This window comes from Lycorma delicatula, chromosome 8 (genome assembly GCF_047948215.1).
Source record: "Lycorma delicatula isolate Av1 chromosome 8, ASM4794821v1, whole genome shotgun sequence".
Taxonomy (NCBI): domain Eukaryota; kingdom Metazoa; phylum Arthropoda; class Insecta; order Hemiptera; family Fulgoridae; genus Lycorma; species Lycorma delicatula.
This window is the reverse complement of record NC_134462.1, coordinates 38,898,995-38,923,273: the sequence shown is the minus strand read 5'-3', so window position 1 is coordinate 38,923,273 and position 24,279 is coordinate 38,898,995. Positions and strand designations below refer to the sequence as shown.

At 26.7% G+C, this 24,279-nt stretch overlaps 1 protein-coding gene across 1 annotated transcript in view; it reads right to left on the bottom strand.

Moving 5' to 3' along the window:
• The window catches only part of Dscam2 (Down syndrome cell adhesion molecule 2), a 462,957-nt gene that overhangs the window by 377,152 nt on the left and 61,526 nt on the right, over window positions 1-24,279 (bottom strand). The window contains exon 2 of the mRNA XM_075372643.1: window positions 12,450-12,611. Within this exon, the coding sequence (XP_075228758.1) occupies window positions 12,450-12,611 (162 nt within the window). The remainder of the gene's footprint in view (window positions 1-12,449; window positions 12,612-24,279) is intronic.

Here is a 24,279-nt window from a genome sequence, read left to right as displayed (position 1 = left end):
CCACCCATAAGCTGTAGCCAATGCGAGAGTATAATTACTTTTTATAATTGTATATAATAAAAAATTGAAACAAATAAATAAATAAATAAACATTTAAAATGTACTATTTGAATTTTGATAATTTAAAAAAGAAAAAAATTCAATTTTCATTGTAAAACGCAGCCTAGGTAAGAACTGATTGACAAAATTTATAATAATGGTGTTATAATCTAATTTAACTTTAAGTATTTGTTCATAATTATTGAACTTTGTTTACGATTTGATTTCTTATGAAGTTATCTGGGATATTTTTAAATTAATGAAAAAACTAAACAGAAAATAATGAAAATCTACACATTTATTTGAAATAATTTTCATGGCATTCCTATTTCAATCTAAGATTGAATTTTTTTTTTTAAATATATTTTCCGTTGTTTTAAACTATAAATTATCAGCGGTTTGTTTCGTTATAACAAAATAAACTCTCTGAATGCAATTACAACTTGTATGAAGAATACTACTTTTATTCATTTAAAAAGTAAATTAAAGATATTATTTACAAATATGTTATGTATAATAAGAATATTACTATAATTTTTTTAAATTTATATTCGAATAAACGGGTTAAAAATTAAAATATATCTATTATGTGAATATAATAAATATAAATTTGTTATATTTAGTAAAATGGAATATAGATGTAATTGTAATAAATGTTACAACTGAATTTTTCTTTCTTTTGCATAGAGCTTAAATTTAACCCCATCCTCAGTAAAAAAGTTAAATATTACTTTTGCCTTACAAAACTTATATATTTATTTAGTATTTTATTATAAAAATTACTATTTAAAATTGTTTTTAAATATCTAAATGTTTTAAAATAAAAATTACTCCATATTCATTTTGATAGAGAAATTATTCTTAATTTAATTTGAAATAAAAAATTAAAATACTTTGTCTATTTAAATAAAATGTAAATATTTATAAAATGAAAACATTCTATTGTGGTAAAAGATAGTAATAATACCTTTCGAATCTTGATAATGCTTTATTTAGAATTAAAAATATAAAAAATATTTCAAACAAAAAGGCTTGAAATTTATGGATTACTATACATAGAATGTGAAATCCGTTTCCTCTTTAATAAGATTAAAAAATTTTTCTGTATTAATAACATTTTATCTATTAAAAAAAACAATAAGCGATAAAGTATTTACTGTTTAAGTATTAAAACAACGAAAAGCTTGAAATATTTTATAAACTTAAAAATTTTTCATGACGGGATTATTTTTTCAAATTTTTTTTCAAAAATCTCCCAACAATATTTTTTTCTGTAATATTTCCAAAAAAATTTAAAGATCTTATAGAGAGTTCAGTTCTTATACGAGTATGCCTGGAAGTCTATTTAAATTCCTATTACATAAAATCCTCAAAATTTGCCTCCACTTTTGAAAAATCTCCTCCTTTGATTTTTGCCATTCATAGTAAAATCACTCCCTCTAATACACACATACACGGGCGCACAAATACAAATTCGCGGCACACACACACACACACTAAAATATTAAATTTTATAATTGTTGGTTACTATGTTCCATAAATAAAGAATGTCCCAAAAGTAATGAAGAATTTAAATTTACAAAATGACCTATATTTTTGCATGAATTGGGACAATTATGACATACTTTAAAAGAATAAACACTTTAATTAAATATGGAAAGTAATATTCAGCAAATGTCCCCCACATCTCATACAACACTCGCGCAATCTTCTGATAAAATTTGTAATCGCAGTTTTGCAAACTTGTTGCGATAATTCAATGGATTTCTTCTTTAAGTTCAGGAATGATCGGTATCAATTTACTGTAAACCGTCGTTGAAAAGATTTCAATGAGGGTTTATTACTACAGTTAAGAAAAAGTCCAAAATCCAAATTTCTTTTGAATTTTGGGCTTTTTTGGATACGTTTGGTTCAGTCAATTGCAATCAAAAGGAGAAGTGCGCAACTAGCTGTTACAGAAGTCCTAAATCAAAAATTTCAACATCCTACGGCTAATCGTTTTTGAGTTATGCGAGTTACATACATACATAAATACATGCATATATATGTACAGACGTTACAGACAAAACGGATTCAGGGATGGCCAAAATGGATAATTCCGTTGAAATCAGTAAACCGAAATATTTCGCGATCACAATACTTCCTTTACTTCGTACAAGGAAGTAAAAAAGGGAGAAATTTAAATTCTTCTTTAATTCTGAGACACTCTAAAGCCAAATAAAGACTAATATAAATACGCACACATATACAGTGGATAAGGTATATACATAATTTTATTACCAATATAATGGTATTTTGGATTCTTAAGACCAGACGATGAGATAGGAAAAAATCCGAATTTATCATTTTTTGACAGTTGCACAATTTTTTATATTAAATATTACAACAGCCAGGAGATATAGAAAATGATGCATATTATTGTACTGGATTATAACAAGAATATAGTATTGTTTACAAAGTCTAAACATACACAGTTACTGTGAAAATATTGATGTATATGATGTTATAAACAACCAGAAAGCATGGAATTTAACAGAATACTGTAGCGGTTATGATTAAAGCTAATAGAATAAGCAAACGTTTATGTAAAGAACCTGCTAGTTGATAAAGGGGGGTGTAACAAGCAGGAGGATGTCTTTGAAAGTCCTATTTGTTGTAGGCCAACATATAATTATAAAACATTCAGAATTTTTCATAATCCTTAATTAGTTTCACTTTGCTAATAAAATGATTGTTTTACATCGTAAATAATCTAACAATTGTAGTTTACAAAAAGTGATTTTACCTCTGTGTTCAATACGTAGTAAATTTTGTAGTTTATTTTTCGAATTATGAATAGAAAGATTGTGTGAATGACGTTTGTAGTAGTAATCCGAAAGCACAAAATATGAAATTCTTGTATGCTTTAAATCGTTGGATAATGAGAAGTTAGTAAAAATTGCTACGTTGATATTAAATCCGTTGAGTCATTTTTCTGTCATTCTACAGTGTTATCGTATCGTTTGACTTATTGTAAAATAAAGCGTAAATGTTGTTACTAAAGTAGACAGCGTTATTAAATGATAGAGAAGATTTATTTTGTAAACTACTTCATTCTTATTATAATGAATAAATTAAATTTATTAGTTATTAAATATTAAAGTTATTAGTTATTAAATATGTTGGCAAATGGTTATAAAAAAAAATTGTAATAATGTATTAGTGTGAAAAAGAAGAAGATTGTAATTAGCTATAATTTATTATACAATTTATATAAGTATTATGAGGATTAATTAATATTATTATCTAATACCAGATACTTTTTGTAAAATAGAGATTAGTTGTGAATAGTAAAATCTACTTAATAAAACAATCAATAGAAAATAATTAAGTCGACGTATTTAATCATGGAATGGAACGAAACAATTAATTTTTAATTAAGGAAAACCTTTTGTACATTTATATGATTGCTGTAAAATAATATGGAATATGTATTTGTTTATAAAAAAGCAAATAAAACATTTATAACGAAACTAATTATTAAGCACATTACAATAAATACTAATTATTATGTATTAAGGCATAATATTCAAAACAAATGTACTTAAAAACGCACATAACTTTGGTAGTTATGGTAAACCTTCACACAAAACAAACTTTTTTTTTTTTTAATGGGCTATAATATGCAAAGTATTGTATATAAACTATTTGTTCTGTGAAAAAAATGCTGAACAGAAATATAAAAAAAAAACATTTTAGTTTTATTCCGCTGTACTAAAGTCTGTTTTCAGAAAAACTCTTGAATAACAGTACAAAAACAACTACAAGAACGATAAAAAAGGAAAAGAATTTAAAAAAAAAAAAAAAAAAAAAAAAAAAAAACTAAAACGGATAAACGTTGGTTACAAGAGGATTCAAGAGTCAGCAAATGTTAAACTATACATGTTACGTATCTAATACAACGATGATGTTTGTGATGCATACGGAAAACCACAACGGCTGCTGTCTGCTGTTACTATGTGCTACCAATAACCGCAAAATTGTCTATGCAATAAATTCAATAACAGACACTTTACATGAATATCAATGCATTTATCCTGTTTGTTTTAATATATATACGATAACCGGAATTCCGATGTTATGTAAATAGTAAAATATTATCCACCATGATAATTAATTCACCATGATAAAAAATTAATCAAGAGTGAAGTTACCTTTATTACTTCCTGTTCCTTTTTATCACATTGTTTCAGAATGAAGACAATTGAGCAGTTGACTTCGCCCACTATTCAAGTAGAATTAGACTTCCAATAAGAGAAAATTGATACACGAATCATACCCCACGAAAATTTACTCGCATAGTCATTATTTAATAAAATTTTCAGTAATTCTAATTACGATTTAAAATACATTTTCTTTCTCATTAACTGGAAAACTAAGAATATTGTATATATATATATATATATATATATATATATATATATATTTAGAATAACATAATTAAAAATATATAATATATTTCACAAATTTTAATCTATTTCACTTTAATTTAAAAAAAAAAATATATATTTTTGGTTACACCCAATTTTTTTTAATAGATTAACTACTATCAGTAGAATTAGAGAAAAGCCACCAAAATAATTAAATAATTAAAAGCAGATTACATCTAACTCCTAACCTAGGAATTTTTATTGAACTCTTTTGTTTAATATTAAATATCATTACTTTAACGGAATACTTTTATATGAGATAACCTAATCATTATTTTTCCTTTCCCGTCTCGCGGTACAGCAGAGCTATATCTTTAGAAGGGAAAGTATTGTAATCGGTCCAATTTGGATCGGATCTTGATGTTCTAACACCTAAGGAACCCAAAAATCGAATGGAAAATTTATAGATGCTTGTATGTACGTGATAATGTACGGCTAAGTCATCCTCAGTATCTAGATTTCACCTAATTAAGGTCATATTTTTCTTAAACACATTCGTTAACAATTAAAAAATAATATTTAAAAAAAAATTCAAAATCTCACCCCCACCCGAAAAAATGCTCTAAATTAACTAGTGGCTAAGTGAGTATACTGGTAAATTGTACTCCGTTTAGCCACAAAGAGCGCAAGTATAGTACTGACGTACTGCTGCTGTATTTGACTGTTATGTTATGACGTCACAGGCGAGCGGTAGAATTAAATGTGTAAAAAAGTGGCCGCTAGTACGGTAATACCCACGCGAATGAAATACGGTATACGCGCGCGCATTAGTTAGAATCATTGAATTAAATTTAAAAAATATATTTAAATAAAATTATAAATATTTTATATTAAGTTGTGTGTGTAAGCCGTGCATCAGAAAAGAGCCACGTGACGGGAAAGTCCTACAACTTTGTTGTCAGCTTTTATTGCATTACATACCTTTATTGTAATAGCGAACGTTTATAAAAAAGAAACCATTTCATTAAATTGATTGATTGATAAATTTATTAAACCATTTCGGTTAATTTACATAATATGTTTATATAAAGTCACAGACAAACACCTTAACACTAAATAATTCTTCACCATAATACATCACCATAAATCATCACTACCTGATAATCTCTAACGCTAATAATTTATCATATTTAAAGACAATAATTCAATTCTCAGTTTGCATATTGCATGATTTTTCATTGTTTATTCACCTAGTTACTACATGCTCTTCTTAATTTTACAATACCAACTTCATCTTTTACTTTTTTACAATAATCAATTAAATAATTTATACCTGTTGAAACAATGTTCTCTGTGTTGCTAATTTTTTCGTTCTTTCAATTTTAAAATCTGTTTCATCCCTTAAAGAATAATTGCTAACATTTTCGACAAGTATAATATCTTATCATTAAGTTTATTGAAACCCTCTCCATTTTTAACTCCAAATATTAAGATTAAGTTTACGAACAATATCCTTTTCTTAATCTTTATCTAATATAACGTCCTCAACTATAAATTAACAATTGTAAACAGATTAACTTTTAAAATAATGGAATCGCTCTATTTTTTTACTTCTGTATTCTCTTACTTTGGCCCTTAATACATCCTAGCAACATTGAACAAAGATCTACACAAGGTATCACCACACTATTATATAAATTAAAAACTTGTACATAATTTATTTCTAATTCTACCTAACACAAAAATATTTTATCATTTTTTTATAGATCTGATTTTAAATATGTAATTTTTGTACAAATCAAGCTTTAAATTACAAAAATCTATAAGGGAAATGTAATAAATATAAAAATATTTATAGTAAGCTAATGAGTTTTTCGTAAAATATCAACAACTTGAAAAGATTTATTAAATCTACAGTTTTGGCGAAAAAACTGTGATAAACACACATTTTAAATTTGTCGTGTACAGTATTTGTTAACGTGAAATATTTAAACCTTTATATAGATAAATGCAAGCTTTCAGTCACTCCACTACCATAACTGATGTGTGTTTATTGCTAATGTTAATACGTATCTACAAACAAATGGGTCTATTATTATTAATCTCATACGGGATGAAATCTTGATTATAGTAAATTTTACATTTTTCAAAATAAAAATAAATAAATACCAAGTTGGTTTTAATTTTAGAAAATATACTAAAATTTTATCTATGTTTAAAAAACTTTTAATAAATATAAAATATAACATTAAAAAAAATTAAAATACAATTGCCGATCTAAGCGGAGGAGTGTTACGTCTTGACCTTTCATCCAGGTGTCCCGGACTCGATTCCAGATCAGGCGTGATACGGAAAAAAATCCTATTTATATATTTCCACGAACTAAATATTGTAAGCTTCTGTGGTGTATTAATTCATCAAGAAAAGAGGAAATCACTCCATTTCACTACTTCTGCAAATAGATGATATCGGGGATATATCAGATACTGAAATCTGTAAAATAGGTTGAAATTAGGAAAAAAGCTAAGTATATGACATCTTTTATCTGTATTTTTCCTTTTTCTAAATAAATTTAAAGTTATCTGCATAAATTATTTTGCAATTTAGAGTAATAAAATAGACTTAAAATGAAATAAAAATTGCTTTAATTAATTAAATAATTAACGAAACTGTCTCAATTTAACTTGACAGTTGCGGTTTCGTAATAAAAATACGAATTAACTGTCATTATCTTAATATATATATATATATATATAAAAAAAAATAACTATTTTTGGCAGGAAAATAGATTATCTGAAGTTCTTTCAACTTTCATCTCCTCAGTTTCTTTTTATATATTCAGACAAGTCGATTTAAGACATATTTTAGGAAGCGAAACAAAAATAGATAATTTTAAATGCAACAAGAAAAATGAAAAAAATGGGTTAATTATTCATGTCATAATCAGGCTGTCCCTACCTATAATGCACTGGAACATTTTAATTGAATATTTGGTAATATTACCGATTTATCATAATAAAGTGAATACTAAAGTGAAAACAGAATATAATGTACAGCGGTACAGTATATTTTAGTGCACATCCGTGAAAGATGTATATGTCAATATGAAACACAAAATTCAAAATTACTCACTAGAGGTGTCTTTAAATAAAACTTATGAAAAAAAATCATTATGGAAATTTTAAGCATAATGAATAAACGGATTACAGGAAAAATATATATAGGAGATACACATGGAAATTCATAAAGACTGTAACAAACTTTCGGGAAACGGAAAATTTATTTTCACTAGAAAATAAAAAAGTTTAATATTAAAAAAAATTCGGATACGCTTCGTTAGCGAGTGTCGGATGGCGAAAGATTTTGCTCTGATTTCTAAGCCTTCAATAAAATAACCTAGACTGTAATTCTTGAGACTTAAATTAAGGGGTAAATTTAATGGTTTTACATGAAATCCAAACTGAAAAATTGAAAAAGAAAATGGCTCCCAGAAATGTATTTTTATTAATTTTTGAGAAATCTACGGATAAAGATAAAATATTGTAGTGGAAAAACACGCTATTTTATGTTTGACATAAAATAACTTTGTTAAATGAGTAAAGACATAAAATTAAAAAAAAAAAAACTTACAGAGAATTTGTAGCGAATCCGAGAAAAGATTGTATGAATAAAGTCTAAAAAAATTAAATACAAACCTATTAATTAATTAATTAATACAAACCTATTGATTAATTTCGAAGTTATTAAAAACAAATACTAGCCAATAAAGCGTTTCCGAACCTACTTTATATAAACTTTCTTTTTAATTTTCATAAATAGAATCTTTCCTGAACGTTTGTTATATTCTTCGTGAATCACCTTCTTGAAGCTATAATAATCAGATGAATTACGAAATGTACGTAAAATGAATGAAGGTAAAATTTTCACATTACTAAAGTCAAACAAAAACGAGAAAGTACCACAGCAAGATTTTCATATATGAATGAATATCTTATAGAGATATTAAGAAGTACATGAAAAGAAGATCTCAAGGGAAGAAAATAATTTCCACTGATAGAATTAGAGAGGATGACCCAATTTAATAATTCAAATAAAAGGTAGAGCAGATCAGTGTTTATTATAATTTGTGTTTATTACATCTCTCCTATTTTTTTAAGAATCATTTCAATTTGTATATCATCGAACTACGTAATTTTCATCATAATTCTGTAAATAATATTTCATAGGCTTATTTTCCTCTCTAATTGTTTTATTCACGTTTCACTATTGCACACACATTTAACAAGAAAAGCCTACAATGAATTGCACAACTTCCCGGTTAAACTCTCTTTTTTCTGTTTAGCCTCCGAAACTACCGTAAGGTATAACTTCAGAGGATGGTATGTATGAATGCAAATGACGTGAAGAGGCTTAACTGCCTTAAAATTTTATTCAAAGCCTTAAAATGCCTTTTAAAATAATGAAAAAATAAATAAAATACACTGTTTATTGATAAATGAAAAATCTTAATTGAAATAATTTTATTGGTTATAACAGACAAAATATTCATCTAGTGGTTAAAAATAGTATAAATATGCATAATGAAAAAATTGTGAATTACCCTCATTGTCATGGAATGATAACCATTATCCCACACGCAACACATTTAATTATTCTAAAGCCATTCAATTTTCTTTAATTTATAAGTTTTTTTTTATTTTTCGATGAATTTTGGTTTAGTTGAAATGGTTAAATTAATCAGAATAACGTAAACGGGTGAATGTGGAGGGGTGATGTAAAACTGTAATATGAGGAAAATAAGATTTTTTTTTAATACAGTACAGAAGTGTCCAACACACCCAGTGTGAGAAAAATCGCACTGACACCTTGACAGTAACACCAACTGAACCTTGTACAACAGTATAAAGCAAATCCCTTGATATCTGGATACAACATATCAACATAATAATGTTAGATATTATTTCATATAACTTCAGATACATGTACAGAATAACATGTTGCGCTGTACCATATATTTTCTTTTATAGTATCATCAAAATGGAAGGTAATGTTTCTATAAACCATTTTATTCTTTTGTAAGTAAAGTATTTTATCCATTCTAAAATTAAAAAAAAGTTTTTTATTAGTTATCAAGAATTTAACTAGTTAACACTATTTTATATTCGATTTTGTTTTGTCCTGTTTTTTTTTTTTTAATTTAAACATAATTATTACAGCTTCCGTATTGGAAATTATAGTTTTTGTATTCACTATGAATTTTACATCAACGTATTTTCTTTTACTAAAGTAAATAAGCCTTGATATGGCCACCAAGCAAGTTCATCTTTTAACAAGATTCTTCCATAAATTTTTCTCCTACTTTTTAAAAATCATTTTAATTTGTACGTTATCGAACTACCTAATTTTCATCATAATTCTGTAAATAATATTTAATAGGCTTATTTTCCTCTAATATTTTATTCACGTTTCACTGTTACATACACTGCTACACTACACACACATCTAACAAAAAAGCTCACAATGAACTGCACAACTTTCCCGGATAAACGCTCTCTTTTTCTGTTTACCTTCCAAAACCACCGTAAGGTATAACTTCAGAGGATGGTATGCATGAATGACGTGTAGTTTAGTACAGTCTCAGGTCGACCATTCCTGAGAAGTGTGGTTAACTGAAACCCAACTAATAAAGAACACCAGTATCCACGACCTTGTATTCAAATACATGTAAAAGTAACTGCCTTTACTAGGATTTCAACCTTAGAACTCTCGACTTCGAAATTAACTAATTTGCGACGACGAGTTAACCACTAGACCAGCTCGATGGTCTTTTCCGGTTACACTAATTAAGCTATCATTTACAGCTCCATTTGTATCATAAGATAAAATAATTCCTTTTTATTGGAACATTTTTATAATTTTATGTAAAAATGTTTATTTCTAATTTTATAATACATAATTAAATAAATAAATAAAAAAATTAACCATGTCTACTGTACTAGTGGAGGACTTAATGAAACTTTACCGGTGGGATTTTTAAAATTTTTTTTGTGCTATATGAGCATTGATTTCTGAAGTTGTTAGTTGTCATCATATTGTTTAAAAAATTATTAAATCCCCAGCAATATCACCAGACGTAAGGGTGTATAAGGCCCCTACATTTTAATAAAACACAAAAATAAAATAAAAATAAACACAAAAATGAAAAAAATCCTTTTTCGACTAATTTTTTTTTCAAGAAATATTAATGAGCAAGAGTTTCGAAAAAATTGAATTTTTACATATTAAATGCAACCGATAACTTGCGAGATCAATTTAAATCTAAAATAAATTTAAATAAACTTTTTTTTAAATTAAAATATATTTTGTGTTACCACAGACTTTTGGAGAAGGACTGGCAAAAAAGATTTAAAGAGGTTTGAAGACCTATTTACGTTGAAAATATATAGAACAAATTTTCCACTATTTTTTTCTGAAGCAAGATATAACTAAAATAAAAAATGTATAAAATCGTTTTCGGGGGGGGGGGAAGGGGATGAATATTTAAAGAAAAAATAGTAATCTATGATCTCAATAAAAAAACTTTAACTTTTGTAAGAAAAACGTTATGCTAAAGTGTCCCAGTAAAAATATGAAATTTGATTTCGGTTAAAACAACCCCACCCCATTTTCGAACATTTGCAAAAATTAAATACATTGCCCCGAAGGTAGTACCTGTCGATAAGTTTGAATAAATTCGTCAACAGGGTTAAGAGATATAATAACAAATACAGGAAAATAAGTACGTAATACGCACAAACATCCTTCTAACAAAATATATTTTTTTGAAAAGCAGCATTGAAATAAACAATTTTTTCGCAGATTATTTACAATTTATTCATTTTATTTTTTCTGTTTTACATCTTTTAAAATGTTTTCTTAAAACAAAACTTAAAAAAAAAAAAAACAGCAATTTTTCAAGATTTTTTGGCAATTCGGTATATCTTTCCGTTATAATTATAGCAGCAAATATCGTCGCAGTCGGGAAAGTAAAAAATATCTTTCTAATTCTTAGTTTTATGTTTGATACTAGCACAAGAGGTATATAGGTACAGATAGATAACATTATGACTTTTATAAAATTACTGTAGAATTTCCATCCCAAATTTTGGTAAATCAAAAAACTTTTCAATAAATAAAATATATGAAATTAATAACTTAGATTTATTTTAACAAAAAAACTTATTTCATAATTTAACGAAATATCGATTTGACATCATTAAATCATTTAAAAAAAATTATTTTCAATTATCATGGAAATGAAAATTTGATCTATTAAAAAATAATACTGTGAACCAATAATAAATCTAAAAATCTGGTTTCTTCAGAAATTTTAAATTTTCATAAACAAAAACAAATTACTAAATATTACTAACCAATTAAAGAAATATAAGTTTAAAACATATAACAACTAACAATTTCATGTCAATATAAATAATACGACAGACTGGAATTTGATAACGGTTCGGTAATAACATCAGACTAGGATGAACACCTACTTTTGTATTCGGTCTTCGAGATCCTGTATTAATCAATCGGACTCATTTCGTTTTTGTTCCAGATATTTTGATTTCAGTATTAAGATTCTAACTGAATTACACACACACACACACACACACACACACACACACACACACACACACACACACACACACACACACACACACACACACACACACACACACACACACACACACACACACACACACACACACACACACACACACACACACACACACACACATATATATATATATATATATATATATATATATATATGTTTAAATATGTATAAACATGTAATGATGGCTCTTTTACTATGTAAACGGAAAACTAAATGTGTATACATTCATAAAAATGTAAATTTGCAAGGTTAGCCAAAAACATATATATATAGAGACTAAGTAATTTGTATAACAATAATAATAGTAATAGTAGTAATAATAAATTTATGTTGGAGCTTACCTCCTTGTAATGATGGATATATAAAAAATGAAGGATCTTGGACCCATGCTACTACACGAACCAAGTCCTTGACAGATCGATCAATCACGCATTGTAATACTGCTGTACAGCCTCTTGCTGCTGCCGATACTTCAACTCTGACTTTATATGACTGCGAAACCACTGTAAGAAAAAGAAATTTATTTTTTATGCAGGTTTTGTAAATATATACTTATATATATATATTTCCAGTCGATAATATCTCAGTTCTCAACTAGTATATTCCAATTTGGCATAATAAATAATAACTGATTTATTTGATACAGATCCTGTTTAATTTTAGTTATACTTAAAGGAAATCAAATCCTAAAAGAAAACTCGTTGAATCTATTGCTACACTGTTGTTCTGTATTTTTTTATATTTATATCTATAAAATCTATTAACTTCATTAGTCGATAACTGACAAATATAAATACATTTCGGTTATAATGATTTAAAAATCCGTGATCGTATTATTACTAACAAGTTACATGAATAATTTTTTCTATCTAATTGGACTTCATTAGTTGTGAGAAGCCTTCATCTACAGCATAAATGTAACAGTTTCAATAAAAAAAAATATCTTAGCCTGATGTACCAAAGTATCAATACTCTTTTAATGATACTATCAGTGATATTCTAAGTTGAGGTAAACCACAGTATCAATGATATTGCTTTATTATATATATATATCAATGTATTTTCAAATAAATAATTTCATGAAGTTTTATTTGGGATGAACTCAAAAGGCTTATTTGAAATTACACTAAAAAATTAAGGAAAACTACAACAAAGTAGTGATTTATCCAACCCCAATAAAAAGAATGCTAAATAATTAAGCAATTTATATTTAACAAAAAATGCCATTAAAATTAGTATTGTAAAATAATATGTAAACAAATAAAAGCAAAAAAAAAAAAAATCTATTGGACGTTCTGCGTAAGAAGAACGTTTTTTCGTTAATTTAATTCGGTTTTAATATTTAAAAGACCTTTTTTTAATATTGCTATCAATAGAAACCGGAGGTAAAGAAAATGTCAACGTTTAACTTGCATCTTCATAACAAACCACGCTTTTATCTTGCTCCGCTCAAATTTTTTCTGCCTTAAATTGAATGTAACTAAAGAACAACTCAATCAATGTTCATCAAAGTTCTAAATTCACATATTTAATCACACTAGTATAACAAATATACATTTAAAGAAAATTGATCTAGTAGTTTTAGTTATACATAGAACTATATATATATAATATATATAGGTTTATGTAAAGATATATAGTATATACGTAAGGAAACCTCAATTTAAATGAATGATATTTTCGTACTTCCATACCTCAAACGTAAAAAAAATTATTTTCACCCCTACCAAGCGAATAAAGTAATATTGTACTTTTTTACGAAAATTTGGCAAAGTATATTGCATTAAGATATATAAATAATTCTTTAATTAATTTCATAACTTACTTAATTAATTTAATAACTTAGAAAAATTGTAAGTAAAAAATATTTTTCATTAATTAATATTATACTTTTATCCATCCAAAATTAAATTTGAAACCGTTCTCTTTTTTTATCCTCTTGTATTCTGTAATTCGTATATTGATTCTTATTTTAATCCTATAAGCACTAATTTTTATGCGTTCAGAGATACTTCTTTTTTTTTTTTTTAATCCTGTCCAATGTCTGGATTCTTTCATACAAAACTGAAGATAATATGATTTTACAAATTACAAATCGTTTTTTACTGATTTTCATATATAGAATGTATATATAAATTAAAATTAATCTCTTCTAGTTTATGTTTTTTTTTTTTTTTAAATCCATTTTTAGTGTAAAAATCTCGTATAATCAGAACATTTTTTTTTTTATAAAATTTAATTAAAAATATAATTTAAAATATTAAAAATGCAAAGATATTTTTAACATCCGTCTCACTGATAAAAAATAAACATTTCTGCTTGTGTTAGGACTTTTTAGTAGAAACTGGAAATGCTGTTTATTTATTTAAAAATATTATATTTTTAAATGTAAATCAGAATAATTTAAAACAAAATATATTATTTCCCTCTGACTAATTTTGTTAGTTAATTAATAGTTGTTAATAAATTTTATTAATTATTATTAATAATTATATTTTACTACAATTCGGGAATGCAAATAGAGATAAATGATAGAACCTGTTACAAATTTCGTTGAACATTGTTAGTATATTTGTTACAATAAGGGGCTCTTATTTTTGGTTTATATTAATTTTTGTACCATATGTATTTATCTGTTTAAAGAAAATCTCCCCACTGATGAAGCATTTGTATAATAACAATGAAGGTTGAAACCCCTATGATACGTGTAATTGAAATTATTTAGACCCGTAAGGTTATAAAAATAAAAATAAATAATATCATGAGATCTTTAAAAAAAAAATTCCAAATTCAGTGAATTTCTAGAAGATATTTTTCTGATGGTTTAAGATTCATATTATTCATGATTCTTTACATTTTTATTCTTATTTTTATTTTTTTTAATGCTTTTATTTACAGTCGCATCAACAATTACAGTCACTAGCGACTAAAGTAACACTATCATGTACTGTTACATAAAACAACAAAAATAAACAATAAAGAAATAGAACAATAAAGAATAAAAATAGACAAGTAAAAACAACAAATACAAACTGAAATACATAAATCAGACAGAACAGAATTAAAACTTAAATTTGTTAGAAGTTTACACAATAAACTTTAGATAAAAGAAAATAAACTAAATAAAGTAAACAGTAATCTCTTCTCAATAGAAATCAAACGATAAAATTTCAAAATAATAAACAAAATTTGATACAATTTATATATAATCTTATATACCTTACAAACGAAAAATAATTTTTTTCTTTGACTAAAATTAATTGCTGTGCATAACGTATACCGTAAACATTAAAAATCATAAATTTAGTAACTAAATCAACTCTTTGAAGATGACGCGCTGATTCTTTAATGACAACCACATCAAAGGATTTTAGAAGGAGACAAAAATTAAAGCTAAATCAAACAAAATGTTTTTTTTTTTTTAAATAAAAAAGTTACACAGAATTTTGTTTTAAGTATTATTTGAAAGGACGTAGGCTAATTGCATGGGTAACGATCAGTTAGGTTTGGTATCTTTACCATTGATTTCTAAGAATATGTTTTTTATACATCTTATGATTAAATTATATTTTAATGAAATTTATAACAGTAATTAATTTTGTTGTAACCTACCGGTTGGTGAAGTGGTAAACTCGATGTCTTAAATCATATTTCGAAATTGAGAGTTTTCAGATTCGAATATTAGTTTTTGAATATTAGATCGTGAGTACCGCTGATTTTTCGTCGTTGGCTTTCAATTAACCATAGGTCTCAGGAATGATCGGCCTGAGTTTGTACAAGATTAAAAATTTACCGATGCAGTTGCTTTACACTGATAAGTTACTAAAAGCTTTAATTGTTGATTAGACTATAAATAAAAAAAAATCTGATGTGGACACCACATGAGTTCATTGCAGGCCTATTAAATTACATATACACATTTTTTCTGCACTTAATTTAAACTTATTTCATTTTAAAGTGAGATAGTGTTCTCCAGTTCTTTAATAAAGTGGACAGTTACACAATTGCACTGTGGTGGACACCACATTGCATCAAAATTTTTTTGTGGTGTCGTATCATCATTTTATATTAGTTTGTATATTAATTTTGTTTCATATCGTTCAAATAGTTATGTAGTGTAAGTGAGAATGTGTCGGATCCGTAACCATGCACAAATCGGTTCGAATCAGACTTCATATACATATATTTTTTAACGCTTTTTAAATTTAAACATATTGATTCATTAATAATTACTAATCTCTGTAAAACTTTAAATTAACTTGAAAAGTACAAAAAATTTATTTCCCTAATAACTTCTGATTTTTTTTCATACGTTTTTCAAATGGAGGTTAATAATTATTAATAAATCAATATATCTAAATTAAAAAAAGGACATGAATTCGCATTTGAACCGATCTGCCTTCCTCTTGTAGGATCCAAACATTACATTAATTAAAATTTCTTTGGGTATAACTCTGCAACCAATAAAAATAAGTACCACTTATGATAATAGTTGAAAAGCTCTCAATGAGGGAATATTATTGTAGTTAAGAAAAAGTCCAAAATCCAAAGAATTTGGATTTTGAACTTTTTTCGACATTTTTGGTCCAGTCAATTGCAATCAAAAGGGAAGTTGCACAATTAGGACAACAGTCCTAAATCAAAAATTTCAACATTCTACGGCTAATCGTTTTCGAGTTATGCAAGATACATACATACGTTACGCCGAAACTAGTCAAAATGAATTCAGGGATGGTCAAAAATGGATATTTCTGCTGAAATAAAAAAACCGAAACTTTTCGTGATCACAATGCTACGTTTACTTTGTACAAGGAAGTAAAAAATAAAAAAAATAAAACATTTTTTTGGTTCTGCATCATCATTATTATCATATAAAAAAAGCGATTGAAGACGCTGTCCTTGTAATACCGTTAATATTTTATAGGCATTATTATTTTTTTTTTTTTCTTTTAACGTGATACTTAAAATTACTTGTGTGCTAGAAAACACTAAAATTAATAGATCCTTTCCTTAATCACCAACTGGTTTTTGCCTGTTTTACAACTTCTTTGTTTTTATTTTTATATTAACAATTTTTTTGTTATTTCATTTACAAATTTTTCTTAAATAATTGTATTTAATTTTTTTAAATTTTATGTTGTTTTTAATTTCAACTAATGTAATTGAAAAATTATAAATGTATGTGGTGTTATAATTTTTTTAATTTTTATGTACTTTACTTACCAATACCTAAGTAACCTACTAGAAGGTATCCTAGAAGAAAATTCAATTTGGATTTATTATAGAAGTTTTATTTCATTTTTTGAAATTTAATTTATACTGTAGTTTTATGGATTATAAATTTCAAATATATTGTAAGAAATACCTGAACTAGAACGTTTATATACATAATATTTGTAATATATCCTGAAATTTAGAAAAATTATTAAATGAATATATATTAAGGAGAATCGGAGAGAACAGTAAAATGCTAAATGTGATTGAATACAGGAAAAAATCTGACTATGACATTGTATGAGAAGAAAGTTAACTTCATTGAAGAATTTCCTACTATTGGTGAATGGAAGGAGACGAAAAGGAAGGAAGAGATTTCAAATGATGGATGGCATTATAGAAAAGAGAAAATATGCTGAAACAAAGAGGTTAGCAAAGGATAAAACAAGGTGGAGAGCAGCAACCGTGTTACGGTAGAAGACTATAAACAAATGAAAGAATATAATTCAAAAACGAAAAAAATTAATTTAACTTTTATCATCCTGGTTTTGCGGTAATTTATTTATAAAACAATTGTATTGAGATAATTTATGACTTCTTTATTTATTTAGAGACCTAACTTTGAGGTACGGAAATAGAAAATTTTTTAACATAAAAAAAACTTGTACTTTTTTACGAACGATTTCATTGCTATGCAATACCGATTTGGCGTCTAAAACATTTTTTATGTCGGCTATTACATTATCTTATGAAAAACGTACCTGGTGTCTATTCTAATAAACTTTTCTTTGAGGAGATCAATTTTACCATCCACCGTGATAAGCCTTTAAAACTGAACCACAAAAGACGTATGAATATTGAAATTGTTAAGATTTAAAGTAGTTTTAATTTAAATGACAATACTTCACGAAAAAAAATAATTGTCTTAAAAGATTTTACTTAAAAATAGACAAAATAAGAAAAACATACTCAGACGTAAAATTTATTTAAAATAATTATATCTAAGTAAATAAATAAATAAAATAATTTTATTTATGTATTTATTTTTCCGATCTTCGTGGCGGAGTGATAGCGTTTCATTCTTTCATCCGGGGGTCCCGGGTTCGAATCTCGGTCAGACATGGTATTTTTCATAGGCTAAAAAATTCTGTTTTCACATCCCATGCACAAACCTGATGTGATAACATCAAGAAAAAAATAAAAAATCAATAAACATGGTATTTAAAACTAATTATCTGCATTTTTTAATTGCTTGTTGGTCTCATTGAGTCAAACGTCTCACAATGTAGCATTGTAGAATTAAAGTATCATATCATGTGGTATTTCGTCTGTTAGCAGGTCTCTGGCACTATTTTTGTCTCCATCTGTTTCGGTCCCATGTTTTTCTCTTCGTTTCATCATAACCTTTACTACCCTTTAAATTGAAGTTAATAAAAGTATATAAATATGCCAACAATATTATGAATTTGCTAAGGAACAAATTTATTCCCTTAAATTATCAGTATTAAGGGTGTAATTAGCTTCTAGTTGGATAAATGTTTGTTTTTCCGAATTAAATGGTTTAAATCAAACTAATATTTTTGAATTAAAGGACTATCATGAGTTACATCACTCCTGCCACTACTGAAACAAAGTTAAACTTCAATTACAATTTTAATGGACTGGCAGGTGGACAGTTTACTTTAGGTACAAGGTACAAGTTTCGCTTATACATACATCATATTTGTATTCGTGCGGGGTTAACACTCGCGTCATCAAACTATTTTGTAGGTAAAAAAAAAAAAAAATAATGACATCCCATTTTCTCTTTGCACTAATTCTTTAAAAATATTTACAATTTTTTAAAAAACAAAGCAAATAAAAGGAAAAATTACAAAAAACCGAAAAAGAAGATTTCATTAATATTTTTTTTTTTAGCTACAAGAATTACGTGTTATGTTGTTTTTCCTACATATTGTTTTATCTAGAAAGGTAAGGATAATTTATTGAGATTTAAATCACTTAAAATAAATAGGTAGTACTACCTAAAACAAACTATGGTCATGAATCTGATTAATTGCTTTTGGTTAGAAAACGATGGAAGTACATCGGTGTAGTAGATATTTATCAGGGTAGTACCACAATTATTAATCTGTATATAAAAATATAAACACGGAAAAGAACTGGTTATTTTACGAGAGAACATTACTCAAAAATAATGTTTTATGATAATATTGTATAAGAATAATATTCTCTTCATTTGTGTTTAATACAAAAGAGGTAACCGGCCCTGTTCTGTTCTCTTAAACTATATATGTATGCAATTTGTTTTTAATTTGTTACAAATGGTCCCTCTTCTTCTTACACTCTATGATTTGATACTATACTGTATCAATTTTTCTCTCATAGTATATCAATACCTTCAATTTTTGCAATCTTTATATATCTAATCTCATTTGCGAGATATAGACGAGTCTATCTATTCCTAACAAAACAGTTCAGTCGTAGGTACATAACAATAAACATGTGTTTATTGTTATGTACCTAGGGAAAGTGATGTCACTTTCCCTTTCTGGAATAATCTGATTTAAATATTTAATTTATAATATATTAATTTTGTACAAAATAACGAAACTTTTTTTTGTGTATTTCTTCAACATTATAAAATTCTGTTTTATTTTTAAGTTGTTGGTTTAAAAAAAAATTCATTACATTACCTCAAGTTATAAATCCAAACGAAATGTTGGTATTGTCTTGTTAAAGTTCTAGCTGATCAGTAAATCTCATTAACTGAAACTCAATTTCAACGATTATAATAACCGATTTAAAATCATATTATAGTAACTGGACTTTTTAATAGATTGAAATTAATGTTATTTAAAGCATAATATATTTAAAAATAATAGATCGGTTACATTATTAGTATTTATTTATCAACAAGACAAATTTATTAATAATCCGAAAAAATCAATAACCTTTTGTTTTATTTATTTTTTTATAAAATACGCAATGTAAGCATATATTTTATTATTGATACAGATGATTAATGTTCGCATTATTAAAACATACCTTACAGATAAAACAGAATTTAATTTAAAACATAAGAAAAGTTCTATAAAAAAAGAATTGAAATAAAATAAAATAGAAAAATAAAAAGAAAACGTAAAAAGAACTGAAAAATAAAATCCGTTCTAATTAAAAACAGAATCTTTAAAGTTGTTTATTATAGTAAAGAGAAAAGACTAAGTTGAAACAATAAGAAACTTGTGTTGAAAAGAATGTCAAAATTCATTTTACTACAACATACAACGGTGGCACTTTTAATTAAAATGTCTCGTAGAGGATTTATTATGAAACTGGGTTTAATCTGCATTTCCTGTGGGATATGTTGGTTAATTACACGGGGAATACAATAATACCCTAAGAGAAAGTTGTTTCGTCATACATGTTTTCATAGGAGAAGAAATAAATAAAAGAGGTACCAGCTCCCGTAAATGTATGATTCCCTGTAATTATAAGAAAAACATTTGTCGAACTCATACACCATTATATTCTAATATTTCTATTCAAAATATAACTGAATATTTCTATTAAACCAGAATAGCTTTGTGTACGCGAGCACGTACGCGTATATAAACACAACGTATATCTTTTACCCTAAGATTTGTTTAATTAATAAAAAAAATGTAATTAAATATTTTTGTAGTAAACTGAAGGAACATATGATTAAAAACCTTATTTAAATAATTATAAATTAATTAACGGTGACAAAAATTATCGGTATTACCCATTGGTGATAGATACTTGACATACTCAACAAAGAAATCCTGAAAACAGTATGCTAATTAAAGTTTTAAAATAAATCTACGTAGGAAAATGAATCCCTAAATCTTAAAAAAAACAATATAAATAAATAATCTGTTAAATATAAATTAACCTACATTTAGCTCTAGGCAAAGAATGAAGCCCTCTAAATCGTAAATAAAAAATAATAAATAAATAAATAATCGTAAACAAATCAACCTAATTTTTTTTAAAGAAAACTAATTTTTTTTGTTGTAGAACATAAATATACAATCTACAATCTGTTTCTCCTTAAGAAACCGTAAGTAAATAATATTTTGAGAATATTGCATGAGAGAGGCCCATCCAATCCAATGGTGACCCCAGAAAAACAAACAGAGAATGATAAATATAATAACAGAAACGTTTATATTATAAACATACTTATAATCACACGTAAGATCCAACAAACACTCGTTACGTCAAAAGCACTATCACCACTGGTTTCTATTTTAATTGTCCATTCTACTGACCACATATGTTCAACAAATTTAGTTCGCACGCAATGATCTTTTATAAAATTGAAGATAAACACAGGTAGAAAAACGAACGAATTAAAACAGCGTTAAACGGTAATAGTATTAAAACAAAAATTGATGAAAAATAGTGACGTGAAAGAAATATTTACCGGAAAAAATTCATGAAAATAAATTATCTTCAACGACCATCACTAAGGTCCAGCACATGAACCCTTTTCAATCAACTAATGTCACATCGTGGTCTAGCAGATTCAAAGTAAGGGGATTAGGTCTATTTAGTCAATCTCATCCTGAAGATATGGGATCCCCAGTTATTGATGTATTTCAGAATTCCTGACGAACTAAGTCAGGTTGGGTCACTGTCCTTATGTTCTGTAACCTTTGGATCACTTTAATATTGATGTCAGTAGTCGTCCCCTAGCATTGAATCTTATACTTACATATCGGTTTCAAGTAGGTCTTAAATAAATACTATCTGGTTCTGGTGTACATAATCAAACGTATTTTGAAAATGATGTGGATCACTGGCTTGGACGCTCGTTTTGTAAGACCTCATCTCAAAAAGTTGAAGTTTTAAAAACTGTTGGTCATCTACTTCAAGTTATGACTCGGCTACAAATTACCGTGCAATTAAAAAAAAAATTCAAAAACAGAAAATTAAAACCCAATTAAAGACAACTGAGAACCCGTACCCATTAACCAATTTGGTTAACTAATTTGGTTTTTACCCATTTTGGTTCAATCTGTTTTTTCTTCTTCAGTATATGGCTTTACGTCATTCCTCTGTACTGGTGTAAACCCCTTGGTTTACACCAGTATACCAATGAGATACCTTTATCTCACAATAGTTGTATGAGGATTATCAACGTTATCCAAGTAGACTGAAGGGCAGTCTCCTCTCTTAGTCGTGACGGTAATGTGGGTAGATTTCGCTGGATTGACTTCAATTTTGCACTTGTGCAGACACATACTGACTGCATCCAACGTCAATTGAAGCTTCTCTACAAAGCTATAACTCGGTCATCGTCAACTGCTAAGATCACCATATTATCCACGAACGATCCAATTGATACAGATATTGAACAAGGAAGATCATCAGTATACATTAGGAATAAAACCGGTCCCAATTATGAGCCCTGCGGCACTCTGGAGGCATGTTCAACGAAGTTAGATAGATCTTGATTATGCCTATTCTTCGAGAAGTGAACATCTAAGTACCACTTCACAGAATCAAATAATAAGGTTGAAGAAGGAAAGATTTCAATTTGAAGAGCAGGTCTAGTAACCAAACTTTGTCGAATACAAGGAAGTATTGTAATCGCGAAAAATTTCAATTTTCGGATTTCAAAGGAAATATCCATTTTGACCATCCCTGAATCAATTTTGACTTTTTTCGGCGTGATGTCTGTACGTACGTAGGTACGTACATACGTATGTATCTGGCATAACTGAAAAACAATTAGCAGTTGAATGTTGAAATTTTTTACGTAGTACTGTTGTAACATCTAATTGTGCACCTCCCCTTTTGATTCCAATCGACTGGACCAAATGTTTCCAAAAATCCAAAACATTTCGTTTTTGGACTTTTTCTTAACTGCAGTAATAAGTCCTCATTGAGAGCTTTTCAACGATATATCATAAGTTGTATATTACAATAAGTTTATTGGTTCCACAGTTATAGCCAAATAAAATTTTAATTAATAAAATATTTAGATCTTACAAGGGGAAGGCACATTGGTTCAAATCCGACTCATTTCCTTTTCTTTTTTTTTAAACTTTTTTTAATTTAAAAATATTGATATATTAACCTCTGATTGTAAAAAAAAATTACAATAAATAATAATTCAATAATAACAATAAAAAATGAAATAATCAGAAGTTATTAGTGAAATAAAATTTTATGTACTTTTAAACATGTGTGTACGTAATTTAATAGGCGTACAGGGAAATCATGTGGTGTACATATCACATTTTTTCCTTTCTATCGCAATTAAACATTGAAAATTATTACATTAATTGACTGAAAATGTGCGAGAAATATTAGAAAACAATTAAAAATATCTTTACCTAATTAAATTCTATAGAATTTAAGTAATAAGTTGTAAAATTGGTAATTTTATAACATTTTAAAATAACAGTATAAGTTATATACTTATTCAGAATTTGTTAATTTCAGCCAACGGTTATTAAAAAACCTATCTTGTTCAACTAATTTTCTCTTGTATTCACTTAATTATACGAGGATGGAATGGTTTTAACTATTTCAATTTAAGTGTTTCAGTTAAGACACTTAAGCGTTTGGGGAATAGAAATAACGACTATTTACAAACTGCTGTAACTTCTAGCTCGTTTTAGAAAGCTGAAACTTTATTGCTATACTCAAACAATATCGAAAAATACCTCTGAATGATAATTTCTTTTGAATACAAATTTTATATGGCTTCAAAAACGACCTAGGTGAAAAATAATGAAATGAAAGTTACATAATTGAAGTCAAATTCAAAAATAACTTTTTATGAAATTTATTAATTAAAATTAATGATTAAATAAAAGAATAAGGTCCAAGATAAGCAATATTATTATTATTTTATTAAATCTTGCTGAAGAGATGTGTGTTTTAAATTCAACAATACTTTGACCTGTTGTATAGAAAGAG